The sequence below is a fragment of the Rhopalosiphum padi genome, chromosome 4 (assembly GCF_020882245.1).
Source record: "Rhopalosiphum padi isolate XX-2018 chromosome 4, ASM2088224v1, whole genome shotgun sequence".
Classification (NCBI taxonomy): domain Eukaryota; kingdom Metazoa; phylum Arthropoda; class Insecta; order Hemiptera; family Aphididae; genus Rhopalosiphum; species Rhopalosiphum padi.
In genome coordinates, this window is record NC_083600.1 from 39,567,173 (window position 1) to 39,586,056 (window position 18,884).

The following is an 18,884-nucleotide window of genomic DNA, read 5'->3' on the forward strand; positions in this document are numbered from 1 at the left end:
TGTTTTGTACGTATACTGACACACGCATATCTGTATGCTTTACGCACACACATTTGTTATATGTATATATATAAATTTTACATGTACAGTATACGCCATACCCGAGGCATCTTCTTTGTCGAATGGAAAATTAAGTTGAATGGCTTCCAAGGGAGTGCTCGCAGAAAGTTGGTGCGTTTGCGTGTACGCACGACGTGGTGCCCATTTGGTTATTCGTATTATTGTGATGCAGACGAATCCTTTTTCGCCATATACCTCTGAAAACGTCCGTGGAGACTTATCCTTCAGAATTAATTTCAACAACTGAAAAGAACGTAATCGAACTGTTGCTGACTGACCTATGCGTGGCCTATACTAGTCTAAATTATACCTATTAAATGTTATTACCGAGTTTAGAATTAAAAATACTGTAAAGGCAGTAGTGTTATTTCGCATTTGGAACAAATTTATTTATTCACTCACTCAAATCGTTCAGTTTATTTTTTAGAAACCGTGTATAACGTGTTATAAAATATGATGATGGCAAAAAATAGTTGTACGTTCTTCAAAAATAAGGTATTTTCATAGTAAACATTATTTTTATCTTTTTCAAAAATTAATGATTTCTGAAAAACTGTTATAGAATCACCTTTTTTAGGTCTGTGAAATAAATCGACAAATTTCAGAGGTTGTAAAACTAAATTATTATGCCTCTTCACGTTGTTTGCTATTTATTATTAGAAACCTATAGCAATATAATATATTAATATCTATAGAACATAAAATATATATTGTACCAAAATCGATTAAAACGAAATAATATACTAAGGCGTTAGTGTACTTATATTAAATAATAATAAAAAGTCACTTGAGCTGCATATACCTACCAACTGGTATAAAGTGTAAACGTCGCGCAAGACACCTGGTGATTTTATTTTGATACCTATATAAAACCTTTCCTCGTATTATGATTATAGTTATACCATACTCAAAGCCCTTGTCACGAGCTGTCACCTAACGGTCTCTCCGAGAACTCGTTTGGAAAAAAAATAGTAGCGCATCTGCATCATGTCACCCTACGTTATCTATTTATAATAAATCGTAATATATATTTTTACGATTTAACACGTAAAATAGTGTAAAGTGGCTGAATGTTAAAAATGTACAAATGTACAAACGTGTACAAATAAGAATAATTACTTAATCTACAATTAAAATATCGGTTGTATTGGCATAAATACGTAACAGGTTTAAAGATAAATTTCTAAAAGACTGCACTGTCATAAAAGGTTAAAACTTGTATAATATATGTCTGTTTGATTTTATTTATACACATTTTACACATTCCGTAGTTATATTGATGATACTAAGTTAAATTTGTAAGACATAGGTATTACTATTAATATACACCTACCGTACCTACTACTATAACACCTACCGTACCTAGGTATACCTTATACCGTGCGTCTTTAAGTGTTTGGTATTGAACTAATATTTTTTTCTGTATAATATAATGTAACTAATAGCCTTCGTGTTTTTTTCACCATTTTACAGGCCATTGGATGTTTGGTGAGATATTTTGCCACATAGTTCCTTACGCCCAGGGCACCAGCGTGTACACTTCCACGTTGACACTGACGTCCATCGCCATCGATCGATTCTTCGTCATCATCTACCCGTTCCAACCAAGGATGACCATATGGACCACAGCACAAATAATCGCCACCATATGGATATTTTCTTTGGTAGCCACACTACCGTACGGCATTTATATGGCTAACAAGGAGATGTACGGGAAAGATTTTTGCGAGGAGACGTGGCCGCAAGAAACGTTCAGAAAGGTAACTATTATCAGCAATAACAATAATACAGTATATAAATACGTAAATCAAATTAGGCGTTTCAATCATAATGAGCTGTTCGATATATTTCAATCTGAACAACTGCATGATATATTAAAGAAAGAAATAGATAGTTGATTTAACTAATTTATAGTTATTTAATTATCATTTATAATGGCATAGTATAGAAAGACATCTATATATTTTTTATTATTTGGAAAAAAATGTAGTTATATTTTAATACATTTGTATCTAAAATTGGAAATAATTACCTATAGTAAGTGTACTACTAAAGATTTTTACCAATATACACCAAATTTAAAGTGCATTTTACTACATTTTTATCAGCTAATATAATTCGCTATATATGGTATTTTAATTTAATATTTAATAAGTTAAACTATTAATTATGGACTTCGATAAAATTAACTTATATTTGAACTATTAAAGTCTTCTCGGTAATAATTTATATTACAATATAACATATGTATAGTTCGATAAATAATTGGTTTGATTGTTAAAGCTTTAAAACAATTTTATTATACATATATATATAATATTATGTAGGTAGTAAATATCGTTAAGCAATGTTGTATTTGACATGGTATTGGCTAGCATTTACGAAGAGAGAAGAACAATTGGATAAAATATTAGTGTATATTAATATTATTTTTTTATTTTTTATTCGTATAACATGAAATGTGCGTAACTTTGTAAACTGTCTTAAATCAAAAACATTATTATATCTTCTTCGTTTGAAATTACTAAGTTTTAAACAACTTATGTTAATAATTACAAATTTCACCGAAGAACGTTTTTTTTTTATATATATATCAAAAACTATAAAACCCAGTTTATTTTTTTCTCAATAAAATGCAGTTACGTAGAAACACAATATCGTTAAATTTTTGATATAAATTATTTTTACAATAAAATATTCGTACGATTGGATTTAGGAATTGAGTTAAAACTCAGATAAACTAGGAAATTGAAAACAAATATTTAAGTCTTTACATCGTCATAACATTTTTCAGTAATATTTCCTTGTTCAAACCTTAATGTTTATAGATATTGCATTTTTATCATTTTAATATAGTCAACGGTCGTTCAGAAAACAATATTGTTTTATTTTAAAATGTATATAGAATTGTCTGTATGATAATATAAGAAATAATTTTATTAAAACAATAGAATGAAAGCAAAATGTGCTTATATTTTGTTCTTTTATTTTTCGTTATCATTGTGTGTAGTTGGGTAAGAAACTATAATAAAATGACTTGAGTGGTGAATATTTTTATTTGCACGAGTAAACGATAAAATTAAAATATAACTCTTTTTAAGTTGTAATATACTAATATATATATATTTATACACGTAACATAATACCGCAATGTATATATTATATATAGTATATATAACATCAATATGTAATGTAATTTAACTAGCACGTAATATCTTCCAACATAAAAATAGATATAATTATTTATTACCCAATAAAAAATGTATACAATATTATTATACGTATAATGATTTTTCGATAGACTTGAAACTCAAACTTTAACACAAACGAATTATCATGTAATGAAATATGTTTAAAAATATAAATACAAGTTTGACGTTTGAAATAAATAAATGCTCACAAATAAAAAATGTATATAAATATCTAAATACCCGCTCAATCAAACGCAATAATAGTGTATTTTAAATTGAAATTGAAATTACATAGGTATACATGAAAAATGTTCAATATTATTCTTAGAGTATATGTATTTTAAGTTTAACTTAACCTACTTTCTCACGACATGTGCGTTAAATAATTTTATAATTTGATTATAATATGAAAATATGGATTAAAATTAGTTACTCTGATTCGCGGATGACTCATATTGATCGAAACCAATACTAAAATACAATTTAATATAAACGGATCTGTATTTGCTAATTTATAAATAATTCGAGCCATACATATATATGCAATGGTAAATAGCGAATAGATGTCGTAGGATTATGCAAATCTCCTTATGAACTTATGGTGGTTTTTTTTTATATATATAAAATTGTCAACAGATATTGGGTAAAAGAGTTTCATAAGGATTATAACATAATAAATTGTCTGAAATACGGGATGGATATAATAATAATAAGATAATTTAATATTATAATATTATATTCCTGATTTGTACTGCGCCGTACTAAATGTTACCGAAAAGTATAGAATTCGTTATTTTATAATTTAACAGGCGACTATCATCAACATATTTACATTAAAATCAAATTCATTTAGAATTTAGAATTCCTATAGAATAACTAGCTTTGCTACATGCTTTTCTAGATGCTTTTCTCATGATTGAGAATAGTCGAATTATATACATATCATTTGTTGAAAATGTTTAGTCGAATAGTGGATATAAAATTATTATTTCGATTATAAAGAATATTGATTTCACTCAGAAATATATTTTATAATTAAAGTATTTTTTACATAAATTTAGACAAAATTTAAATCTAAACTAAAAAAAAAATGCGTAACAATTTGACAATTATTTCAATATGAATACATTAAAATATAAACAATATATGAAATACTTAAATAAATTTCTACACGATATAATTTATTTATACTATAAAAAAAATAAATATATAATATATATATATATATATATTAACTAGGTGGAATAATGCCTACTATTTATTATTTAAAAATTGATTTTGATGATATTTTGAGTTACGCAATATACTGGTATTTTAAATATATCGACTACTATCTGGTCGTATATATCATAATGATTATTATTATTTAATTTATTAAATCGTACTTTTTATCGATTGTTAAAATGACACCAATTAGTTCAAATGTTTCAAAAATTTCATTTTATCCTAACTATTTCCAATGCAAACAACATAACTAAACGATAACAGGGAATTTATAAAATTTCTAGTTAAATTAATTATACGACTATCGCCTTTATTTGGTCAGCGTATTAACTATTTAGATAGGTATCTTACGAAATAACATAATTTCATAATTAAACATTAACATTAACATATACATGCGCGACAAATCAGTGTAATTAATGGGCTAGGATCGGTACATATGCCAACGCTGATGTACATGAGACGAAAGTTTTACTTACGATTTATGTATTTCGCTCGAGGGTCCAAATCTTCAGCATCGGAAAACTTAAAGAAACTTTCGTTCGATCGAAAATTTAAAATTTTTTCGCTCTCTCTTAGATAAAACCAGATAAATTACAAAATAAAAATAATAAGCCCTCGGCGAATAATAATATTTCAAAATACACTTCAATAAGCCACTTTTATAATTGTTGTGCAAATAAAACCACTTCGACGGCCGAATGATCATAATATACTCAGTTATCGTTTAGTGTGCGTATTATAGTAGTGGCCTATATTATACGCTCAAAATCTTCATCTGCGGCTACCAAGTCGGTTTAGAAAAGTTTTCGCGATTCCGTTACATTGTTGTTGCATATTTTATGTTTTGTTTCCGAATTTTCGAACATGCCATACATATACACTTCAATAATATTAATATAATCCCCACCTACAATAATATTCCATAATATATGATTACGTACCGATGCGTATGGTCCGAGGGCAATAAATCCGGATCTCCATACCAAAATCCGTTCGGTAAGTTTAATCCCAGCCACAGATCGAGATCCGCACACCAGCCCTAAATCGTAAACCACAACATCCGTCCCTCCACGTATAAATAATTATTATTTTAACATTATTTCGAATTGCGCATGAATAAAATATAATATACTCGCTCTATACCCGGGTCCCAATCGTTGACATCCAATTGATTTATAACGGTGTTGGCCACACATACCCTCCCCTTTTTAATAGAGAACTTAATGTTTGCGGGATGATTTGTCCGAACGGTGTAACAAAAAATTAATAATAATATGACTATTAATAAGTACGAGGGATAGTTATCTCTGCAGGTGTTCAATATAAATATAAATATACTCGTTTTTTTTGCTACGTTGTCGCAGGAAATAAGTTTTCAAATAAAAATTTATGCTCTCAAAATTTTACTTTGCGTAGGTATTTCAATTGTAAGAACATTAGCATAATTAATAATTATATAACTTTATGATATTAAATTATACGACTCGACCCGACTGATTTAAATAGTACTTTTAGCATTGTAGATTTGTATCCAAGGCCAAAAAAAACTGTACTTTAATTTATTTATATAAATTATAGATACATACATGATATATATCCTTCGACCTTCGTAACATACATGTCATATTTTAACTATAATATATTATTATAATATGTATAGTATAGGTAAAAACATGTAATATGCAATTCTGTACAATTTCCCGAGGCATTGGATACAGATTCTCGCGATACGCATGCACTCTGATCGATTCAATTAATATATAAACGAATATTTCAATTTAATATTTGTGTCACGTTATTCGATCGAAATTAGTGCGCAGTCGTTTAGAGGTACAAAGGACGTATAATAAATACCTGCATAGATACAATCGGTTTGTATATCTAGATAGCACATAATCGCATATTTCAGGATTGTCAGACTAATAAGTCTTGTCGGGTAGAACACGATTGAGAACGGTCCTTATCGGCCGTACCTTTTTTAATAGCAAGATTGAGAACGTTCTTACCTGCTAACTTTTATGCAACGTTGTCACATTAATTAAAAATAAAAATAATAAATATACAATAGTTATAAGATATCAATTACTATATTTTGGTTACAAAATAAACTTACCTGGAATCTATATTTATATACAACATATTTGTCAGCTTAAGATTAAAATTTTTAAAAATTAATATTTATTTACAATATATTTATATACCTATTTTATTTGTCAGCTTAAGATTAAAAATTTAAAAAATCAATATTTATTTGCCAGTATATACACAATTTAAATTTTTTTTCCCAAGTACTTATTTCCGGTTAATTTTAAATACCTTATTATGTCCTTATTTTGTTCAAACTCTTTATATAAATTAATTGTTGAAACAATACGATTATAATCTTTGCTGGCCGTGGTTTTTGTAATATTATTTTCAATGGAGTTGATTACTGCCACGGTTTGTGTTTGGGTCTCCTTTAAAACAGAAATTACTGCATGTGTCCAAACACCAAAAAGAGATGCTTTTGCATCAAATTCCCAGCCCTAAATATTATTACTAAAAGTTAAGATAAATGGCAACGTCGCTAGAAAAATCGTTCTCAATCGTTTGATTTTAAGGTACAAAATATTGTTTCTTTGATCTGCCGACATCGTTCTCAATCGTGTTGCTAAAAAGGTAAAACGTTCTCAATCGTACAACACCGGTCTTGTCCATATATTATAATACGTATATTATATATATTATATTGCCAATGACATATTTAGTGCGAAATTATTGACAGTTTCTCGCACACAGCCCCGGACTTGACTTAATTCGTACCGTATTATAAATTGTTGTTTACAGTCGTCGAAACAAGACTCTCGCAAGTCACGTGAACGTGATTTTTGACAACGGATGAAGATATCAAACGTAGAACAACAACCGCCGCGTTGTAGTGCGTTTAGTTATCTGCAGTATTATAGACGTCGCGTATATAATTATGTATTATTATCGTTACCGTGCGTACATATCCGGTGACGATATAATTAACGACTCGTGCGATCTGTGTACCTATTTATATAGTATTCGAGTCGTTGCGCATAATAATATGCACGTATTGTGCGTATCAGACAGTTTAGTACAAGTGTACACAATAACATAATATATTATAATATATTATTATTATTATATGTTATCAGGCGATGCCGAAGACGAGTTAACCGATTTCTGCGCTGTACACCGTATTATCCGCCCACCCGCCAGTGCGTCGGCCAACTATAATGATGTGTGCACAACAATATTATTATTATACTATTATTATGCATAATTAATCGAATCGCTAAACACGGGCACGTCGATAAGCTCCGCGGGCATATATATAATATAACACGGAGCATAGGTCAACCCGTAAACGGGGGCGGTGAAACGTAAGATTAACGATCGAACGTGGATTAATTTCTAATCCACGAGCCCGAACAGTGCGATAATTATCATTGCCGCGTATAATTCGGTTACCCAAACATTAACATCGTCGGCTATACGTCGCGTTTTATGATTTCGTCTATATACAGTACATAGTGGTATATAGGTATTATACCCACTTGCTGTCATAATATTATATCGCATTCGACTTGAAACGTTTCAATCGAATATACCGATTTCCGTCGAAAATAATATGGAGCGGGTGAAGAGAAAAAAAAAATAATATTGTTCACCTTCAAAAATAGCTGTCACCGTACCGCGTGTAAAGAGACGCATTCGACGGTTGGTTTTGAATTGCTGAATTAGTGTTCTCGGGTAACCTATACATATAATAGGTATTTAATATAATAGGTACAAATTAGTTATTGAACTTTCGTTTCAATACAAAACCAAGTCAAAATGAAATTGTACGACTAGAGTTGAACAATTATTGTATATTAAACTGAAAACGGTTTTACAGATTAACTACACCTATAGTACACCTATTATCGAATATAATACAATACACACAATAATCATTAAAAACGAATAATAATAATAAAGCGGTCGTGTATAATAACCCAATATAGAATAACTAATAAGTCGAAGTTTATTAAAATAAATAATAGTAATATAAAATCAATACGGTATACATTTATAACGTACAGATTTTACGAATTGGAAACTCGAGATTTGGCAGTCATCCGATTTTTCATTTATTTTGTTTATCAAGTGACTTTTCCTTTTTTCTCGACTTTAAGTGTGTTTCTTTGTTTTAGATATATACTTCTCATTGGATCTCTTCTTTGACGAATAAAAAAAAAAAATGTCTGCGAGGGTAGAATACAATTCTGATTTAAATTTTCTGTCATACAATATAGTGTAGGTATAGTTCGTTGTGAAGTAAATGAAAATTCTGCACACACACGCACACACACTGTAGGAGAAAACTCCCAGTATTTAAACTGTGTAAAATGATTGGAACATTCGAAAAAGTGATTTTTATTGGGACCGAATTCAAACGCGTTATTTGGACCCGCCAAGTAACCAACGCGTATAATATTCTATTCCCCGTAATAATAATATTGTGCATTAAATATTACAATAGGTGAGATTAGACGGAAGTTGTTATAGTTAAACTCACAGCACCCAGCATCCGAATACTAGGAATACTTGGTTAATATTAATGGTCGTTTATCGTGTGGTAATCCATATATTATTATTATATAGTACTAGAAATTAATATTTGCGTCGCACAAGATCTAACGGGCAGCTCGTCGTAAGCGAGTACTGTGTATATTATTGTTTGACGACAAATATTAAACATTTCAACGGAATTCCGAACTGGGACAGCATTATTATGTGTATAATAATAATTATAATAATAATAGGAAAGTTACAGTCATATATTATAATATTATACTGCGCGGCACAGTGACGTATATATCGTATTATTATAATATACGCATTATGTATGAACGTACAGTTCATTGGCGTCTCGTTCGATCGCGAACCGGTGGTATATACGACGATCGTGTATAATAACGTCATAATGTCTGTATTGTGCGATATAAAGTATAATTTTCTTTGTTAAAAAATAATATTCTATTATCGTTTATTGCGGCGCACACTTCGAATGGGTTTTGTGTATGGATGGTATTGTACAGTTGTAAAAAAAAAATTACCACATTAACCGCCGCTCATTGTAAATATATATAATTATTGAAATAAAACGTGAACTATGAATATAACGTACAAAAAAAAAAAAAACAAGTAATAAAATAGAGTGCCTAATATAATAATACGTTGGACGTAGGTATTATCGTATTTTATAGAACGTGGACGCCCGATAAGCAACATTTTTAATAATTTTGCATTAATAGGTTCAAAATATATAGATAGAACGGAGAATATTCGACGTATCCATACAAAATTATTACTGATAATTATTTCTCTTCGTTGATTAAAATCAGATATTTAATATATATACATAATATATATATATATATATGTATTATGTACTATGTATAAATAAAACATATAAAAAATAAAGCTTCATTAAAACCGTCGGATTTCGGATAATAATTCAATTCGACACTGGTGTAGACGGTTATACATTATATGCGTTAGACAACGGAGTTCAGTAAAGGGGCGGTTGATTGTGTCTCGAGAGAAAACGATATAGGTATAATGCAAATATTATAATATATGCATTGTGACGATTACGTATAAATTTCACGTTTACGCGTCGAAAAACTTTTTTGAGCATCCATCACTTTACCACGAGTATCTTCAATATATTTTATAAAATTGGACAAGATATTATATGGGGTATATATTTTGACGAATAATACTCGACCACCGTGCAAAGTTTAATACGCTTTCTTATTCAACTTTCAGCTTCTATACGTGTTCCATGTACTTTGTGCCCGGCCGATTGTAAACTCTCCCGGTTTTAATAACCTACGCTCTGTCTCGATGGTGAATTCTCCAGTATTTACTATAGTATTACCCGATGTAGTACATATTTATTCTAAGCCTGTAAGACCTTCATTTGTACATTATTATTTTATTTTTATATGAACAATGAACATTAAAAAAAAAAGTTAAGTGTAATAAAAAAATAATTATTCGAATCGATTTGTTTAGCGGTAGGTTATTGCTAAAATTATTATTATCGAAATTATATGACTATATAATAGAAAGATTAAATAAAAAAATTGTTAGTTAAGATTAATTTGTATAATAATATTGATATACACATTTTAAAAAGTGATTATAACTTTGAACTTTAAATTTTGATTATAAATGATACATAAAACTGTGGTATACTGCAGGGGATAGCCCCCCCCTGAAATGTTTAGGAAAAACTAGTTTCTTATGAGATATATATTTTTGATCATACGAATTGTTTATTTAACAAATAAACCTCCTCTCCCCCAAATTTGGGTCTAAGTACGCCACTGTGATACAATATATACTTTTGGAAAATAATATAATGTTGATTCAAGAAAGTAGGTCAATCTGGAAATTTTTACTAATCTTAAAAATCTGGAGAGTTTGCCATCACTTTTTTGTTTGACAAAAAACGCGTCGTAACCGTATTATATTTTGCTTAATTATTGCACTAATGATAAATGGATTGATTATCAACCGTGTAGCCAAATGTAAATGTAACTCTTTCATTTCTTTATTGATATTTTTTTTCCACTGAAGTAAAATTAAAAATATTGTGTGCGATAGTTGTCTTATAGAAGATCGATGGAAATTTCAAGACATCAATCTATAGTGATTATACGATTTCAAATAAGTACTAGTCATAGTAATCAACAACCAAATCTTCAAAAACGTTTGGTATATTATAACCAATTACGTAAGAATTTGATAAAAAAAAAATAGTTATAATTTGAAAATACAAAAAATATATTATATATTATTATAACATATTTACATGTGGTTGTAATAAGAGAACTGTCGTCGTCAATGAAGTATTTTTGCAATATTATATATGTATATATATATATATATATATATATATAATTGTATAGTTTCATCTGATAGAAGATACATATCGAATGTCTCCCACTGGATTCCAAGTGGGTGATGGTATGTACCAGACAGTACAGATAATCACACGGATTCTGTTATTTATTGAGAATTGCGTTTTATATTGACACAATTTAGACTCTTTCCATCTCAGAACTTACTAGCTGTTGATAAAGAACAATTTATAATTATATGTATTTACAAATATAATTAGGATTAGGGAATTCTTAAATTTGAAAGTATCTTTGTGGTGGTCGATGTTTGTTCGAGGTAAGATATAAAAATATGTATTTCATGAAATGAGGAAATAAATAAGAAAAAAAATTAAAAATATAATATATTGCTAACACTTATAGTTTGCTTTCACGGTGGTGCCGATATCACAATCAGGTAATTAATTTATATCGTTATATTTCTATAACTTAACAACTTGCTGTTTTTATCAAAATTGTACGATCAAATTTTTCGAATTTTTTCAAGTATTATCAGATGTTTCATACGATTTGAGTGTCCTTAAACAGCTTTGATATATTTCAATTAATACTAGGTTTTACCATCGGTAAAATGAAGCGTCGAACTCAAGACATTTTTCACTTGAAAGAAATTCAATAATATAAAATTGTGCTGCAGGAAGCACAAACTTAAAAAATCATTACTAGCGAAAATAAAGTCCAATAAAATGTGGTAGTTTTCCATTAATATTTAACAAAACAACCTCAACATTTTTTTACTCGGAAAAAATTCATAAACATAAAGTTATGGTGTTACAGTACAGTTGACAATGCAAAACTTTAGAAGGTATACCGTTAAAAAAACGCCTAACAAAATTGGAGATTGATCTTAAAATAGGTACCAAGTTGATAAAAATATATTGGATAAATTGCACACATTTACTATTTTAAATTTATAAGGACGAATCATACCTATCATCGCTACAGGAAAAATAAATACATCTTTAAAATTAATTCAAGACTCATATTTAAAAAGATATTGTAACTGCTAATGAATTGCGCTTGTATAATTCAAGAACAATGCATGTGGTGATCACGTTCTCAATAAGTTATTTGAACAAATACGTTGCATGTAACCTTGCATTTGTATGCAAAACCACATGCAAATAATTATATTTGCAAAAATATGCTCATATTAACTTGGTATACGTTATTGTTTTATTTAAAAAACACCAATAATTGCAATGTAAAATAAATATTAACCAAAATAAAATCATAATAATAATACGTAAAACTCGCACATATGAATTATATTAATCCAGTTTCCGAATTATAAAGCGTTTTTCTGTTCTTCTAAGTAAATAATTTATCTACAAAGGGATTTAATAGAACTATATGAAGATTACATTTATTTTTAAAATATGTACGGTTTGGTTGAGTTCGTTGGCTTAGCTTGGTAAGTTTAAGCGCCTAGAACCATGCACTTAAGTAAGAACGTTGCAAACTAAAGAGTTTTCATTACAGACGCAAAAATACCTGTAAGGATGAGGGATTAAATTTAATTAGTTATTTCTTGAGGTTATTTTCAAATTCACTTTATGAAATTGCGTGGGTTAGCTAAAAAATATGCTAACGATACAATATTTTCGATCCACATGGTAATTTAAAACTATAAATTATATTTTCTGTGCATGAGTTAATTTTAATTTATACTCTACATAAAATCCATTTTAATAAGATGGAATAAAAAAAAAATATTTGCAGCCGATTGTAAAATCACACTATAATATTATTAACATTATAACTACTGTAATTCTTATTTCTTGGAATAGCACTTCAAAATATTTCTTTGCTAGTGTATTTGCTACAACACCTCAATCAACTATTACCGTTCAATCGTTTCGATTTCACTATAAATCCTAATATTTAATTTAATTTTTTTTATAAATTCAATCTAAAATTATATTAACTTTAACCTTCATATTACATGCAATCGGTAAAATTTGCAGGTAAAATTTGCTATTAACATGCATAGTGCATATTTTAAATTTAAATGCAATACGTCGATAGAAACTTTTAAAGTAGTTGGTCTTTGAAATATTATACTCGCAACACGTGTCACGAAAACCGTAGAACAAACTTTTAAAGTATAAATATTGATCATGAAAGGTCGAGAATCAAATATCTATGAATAGCGTAAACCATTGACGAGTATATAGAATATACTATACAGAATAATATTATATACGGAAAAAATAACAAAAAAAATAATAATAAATGTATAATAGAAAACAAAAAATATCATAAATAAAATAATTTGTAAATCATTAACTTATAAATTAGTTATAATGCAATTAAAAAAAATTATAGAAAATTCAAAATATTACAATTCTTGAAAATCCAAATTGAATAAAATAATAATAATATACCGTAATGAAATATTTTTATTTTTATAAAAGTCATTATAATTATTAATTACATTGTTTTATTACTAATTATTTCGACGAAGAGCAATCAATAAAAAATAATTGCAATAGTGTATGGTAATCGAGAATATTATATTGGGGGAATAACTTTGCTTTAGGTAGGTCATCAAAAATTTCAAATGCCTTTATAATATCTTAAGATATTATTCTAAATATTTTGTAATGTCATTGTGCCCAATGGAAATTTAAGTAACATTGGAATATCTTAAATTTTTACGATTATTAGCTTTTAAATAATAACACAAATCGTTTGTGGATAAATTATTATTTAATATATAATAACTCAATGTCGTAAATATTTGAATTATAAATTTTAAAAATATGTATCTGGATTTATGTTAAACTTTTGGTAAATGTTCCTACTGTAGAAGTGTCTGCAGTTACGAAAAAAATACATCATTGTAAGACCAATACATTTATCGCTCAACTTATGGAGTATTATTAAATCGGTATTCAAACATACATCTTCCATTTGATAATGAACCCACAATCTAAATTAGTAAACCGTGATTAGTCTACAAATGTGTTAATATTCCTCAATTATTGTATACTAAAATGGAACGAATTCGTTTCAATAAAACGTGCACTAAAACTATAATGTTGAAAATTTAAAATAAAATATATATATATATTTAACCATCTTGTATCCATTAATAACAAAGTTACAACAAGTATCTAGATAAAAGTTACTTCGAAAAAACGTGACTAGATACAAGCCGCAACAGTAACAGATGACGTTATACAGCTATATGTATCTCAGTTAAGTCCCAACACTGCTCAAAATTGATCTCGACCAACCGTGAAACAGAAACTGACAGAACGTATCCCGTCGCGTCCGGTGTCCGAATTTATATGTCTTGACTGTCCGAACCAAATTTAACGGGTAATCTGACCGGGGGCGAGTTAATGATCCATCAATAACAACCTCCACGCCGAGGCAAAAGTGAAGTGGATTCTGTGGTGGTAGCGTCAGTCATTTTATTATGACGTAGAGTGAATTATTATTGTAAAACTCCCGTGGCGACCAACCAAATTTGATATATATCGTAGTAAAATACACAGTCACACACTGCTATATCGTCTCAGAACATAATTTTATATCGATTTAAAATCCTTACCAGGCCGATTAAATTTAATATTATATAATATCATAATATATAAAAATTGTACGGACTTAAATCATCGGTACGATTCGAATCATTTCATATTTTAACGTTTAATGCTCTATGATTCGTGCGAGTTTATCAACTGAAAAAACTATTGCAATAATTACTATCAAATTTTAACGAAAACTGTTATTCCGATGTTTTAAACTAAAAATTATTATCGTTTGTCCGTATTCACTAAAAATGTTATGTCTTTTTCTACGATAAAAGGTATAAAAATTAATTACACCCGTCCCTAAAATGACATGAATAATATTATCATGAAGCTTTTAATATACGTAAATACAACATGGCTAAATCCTAAATTCCTAAATGGCTTATATACTTGAGGTATTAATGTAATATCCCCATAAATGTCCCAAATCAGAAGCTCCGAAATAATTTGCCTTTCAAACTGATAATAATAAAATTTGAAAAGTCACTCTACCTAACCTACAATTCTGTCATTTCGAGTAAACAAATTAGGTGATAAATAGACATTTATAAAACTTTGAGTTTTGGGAAAAAAACGTAATTTCATATACATAAAAAAAATATACATGCATAAACTAAGTAAATATTTTATTAGCATTATTTGACAATAAAACATATTATGGATAGTACAAATTCAAATGTATTGTTCATCTATAATAACGCGACATTATAGTAATATAACAATTAGTACGCTTATTGTCTATATGAATATACCACGTAAAATACAATATTATAATATTATCACGGGCAAATTGGGGCAATATAATTATTGAACATTATTGTAATTTGTAATTATAATAATAATGTGATGTGAAGTTTGACGTTTATTCGTTCATTATACTCGAATTTATCAGGAAAAATATAATAAACGTCAATCAAGTCGTTTGTAAGCACGCATCGACCAAATATGAACTTGAGCATTATATTGAGAAACATAATATAAAGCAATATATTTTCACGTGCGTAGTGAAAAAGGTCACTTGCTTGACGTCGTCAAGTCTTCATTCATTATTTGCATTTCTCGTAACCTATGAAAATGGATAATAATTCAGTTTGACGATAACGCTTTAGTATAATATATACAAAGGTATTATAATTTATAAGTATACAAAAGTTTCTCTGATTACTAATTATTTAAGATTTATTCACTGATAATTATTTAGATACTAACAAATTTACGAACCGAAAAGTACAATCAATTTGATAATATATCAATACATTACGTAGATTTAATCCTGTTTTATCAGCCTTCTAGTGTCTACCTATGGGTTGTGGCAAAGTGGTTTTAACAAGTTTTACTCAACGCGATTTCTTTCCCACCGGCTACAAAATTTAACCATTAAAAACTTTCATTAAAATACCATCTTTTATATTAAACTATAAAATAATATGTAAGATAACGATATTTTTTTAATTTTTTAATTTTTACCGCAAACAATCTATGCAAATATTACTATTATTTTGGGTTGGAAATTCTTATATTTAATTTACAATCTAAATGTTTACTATCGATTATTGCTTAATGTTTTGGTTACATCCACGTGAAGTAGTATGACTTCATAGTTGACAATAATAATATATTGAGTAACTATAAATTAAAAATTGTATTATTTACTCAATAAAGCGTATTGCGAGCTGTTGTGGAAAGCAGTGCTAACGTCTCATCTGACTCGTTTTAGCTTGGTAACTGGTAAGTCAATTCAATCTTAATGTCAGTGTACAATATTTATGACGTTTTATGTATTATATAGTGTTCAAACGTTTCCGCAAAACATCTGAACCCCAATAAAATAATTGATTTTATGTGGGTTTATTCTCTCGTCTATGAAATAAAAAAACGATAATATATATACATATAGGCATATGCCTTTATATGCAATGTCCCAATAAAAATTAATCATATGACCTTATATCAACTCATTTCAATTTGTCGTAAAAGGGTGGAATTTTCTCATCACTATTGTCGTAGCCTAAATAAAGAATTAATATTAACGATTCGCAAAGATCTAACCCTCTCAGAAAAAATGTATCTACTTAAAACGTAATACTATTGGTCGACGCAAACAATTCGGTATATTGTAAACATAAGCCAAAGATTTCAATTATTATCATTATAACTTCATACGTCCATTTAGTTTGAACGTAAGTGTACATTTTTATTAACTAGTTATGCATTTAATGTGTATAGATAGTCCATACTCTATAACAGGAGTGGCCAAACTTTTTTTGATCACGATCTACTAAAAATATAAGATATATACTTCACCTTTGGGGATCGACTTAGTTATTAAGAAGACTATAGTTATTAAGAAACATACTTGCATAAAGTGTATATAAACTTACAACAAGTATTATAAACTAATTAATAATTATTAAAAATAATATAATAATAAATAATAATTTATAAAATCTAATTACTTAAGTCTAATTAACATATTATTTTGTTGAGGTGTGACATCGCATGATTGACTTTAAATTTTCCGCGATCGACCGTTTGGCCGCCCCTACTCTATAGGGTGGGATTTGAATTTGTTTTGTTCGTATAAAGTAATTTTCAAATTTTCAAACGTATATGATATCTTACAAACGTTATTTTTATCGTTGTATTGTTTCGGTGCTTATTTAAAAATTACCATATAAATGATACACTATACCAGCATCAATATAATATGATATAGGCAAATACAATTTTGAAAAGTAGGCAATCCAAGCAGGAATACGTACTTAAGGCTATATATTATTGTTTTAATTCTGAAATAAATGTATGGGAAACGTTTTTACTTGTCTACTAAAATTGCATTTAATTCACCAGAGTACCCTTCATGCATGCACTCATTATGGGCACGTGGGTATTACAAAATATGTTTCTTTGTCGAGGGGTAATTTGTTGGGGTAGAAAAAATGTATTTTTAATGACTAAGAAAAATGAATATTTCTACTACGGACCATATAAGCCAACTAAAACAAAAATGCAAAAATTACTTGAAACTAGTTTTGTCAATCTGGCTTGAAAAATAAATTAAAGTTATTTTTCAAAAGCGTAAACAACACGTATGTATTTACATACTGTGGCGTGTAACTTTATAGCCAAACAACGCGCACTGCAAGCTCGCATGTTGGTAATAAGTGTTTTACTATCCTTTCGTTTGTTTTACGAGTTTAAAATATTAGCGGCACGAATCGATTCCTTTTTTCCCCACCAACGCCATTAAAACCTCTAGGTACAGTTTTTAAATTTGGAAAAACGTTTTACTACGGTTTATCTACAATAATTTAAGTTAAATAATTACAGTGGGTAGATAAAAAGTTGTGATAATTTTTTGTAATTACGATATAATATTTACATTTTAATTAAATTAAAAATCGAAAATATTTAAAATAATAAGCACTAATACAGGTGTTTTTCATTACTCGCTATATTATAATATTAAAAATGATTAAGTAATTCGCTTACCTTTTGTGTGTAATTATATTTAAAATAATGAATTACAAAACTATTTTTGTATCCGTATAGTGACTATATAGTTTATAATAATATAATTGTATACAAAAATGTTTTTTTGAATTAATTATACATGGGAATTTTTAATTTAATTATTTAATTACTTAATATCAAAATATAATAAAACTATATTGATTTCATAAACAGGTATCCTTTTCGTGTATAATATGTAAAATACATGAATTTGTGTAACATTTTTGAGAGATAGTTAAACAAAAACTTGGCCATAACTTAAATCAGTTAATTAACAAAATGTAATATTGTGATGTCTAAATTGAAACGAATCATTCAACTTTATTCTTGAATATTTATTAAATTATAAAACTTAAATAAATAAATTTTCAAAATCATTTCATGAA

General features: G+C 28.1%; 1 protein-coding gene across 3 annotated transcripts in view; it reads left to right on the plus strand.

The window, feature by feature from the left end:
* Nucleotides 1–18,884, plus strand: part of LOC132929317 (neuropeptide Y receptor type 2-like) — a 170,171-nt gene that overhangs the window by 78,552 nt on the left and 72,735 nt on the right. For all 3 annotated transcript variants that reach the window (XR_009662091.1, XM_060994593.1, XM_060994590.1), the window contains one exon: nt 1,534–1,820. Coding sequence is in view for 2 of the 3 variants with exons in the window: in XM_060994593.1 (XP_060850576.1) it covers nt 1,534–1,820 (287 nt within the window). In the remaining variant the exon portion in view is untranslated. The remainder of the gene's footprint in view (nt 1–1,533; nt 1,821–18,884) is intronic.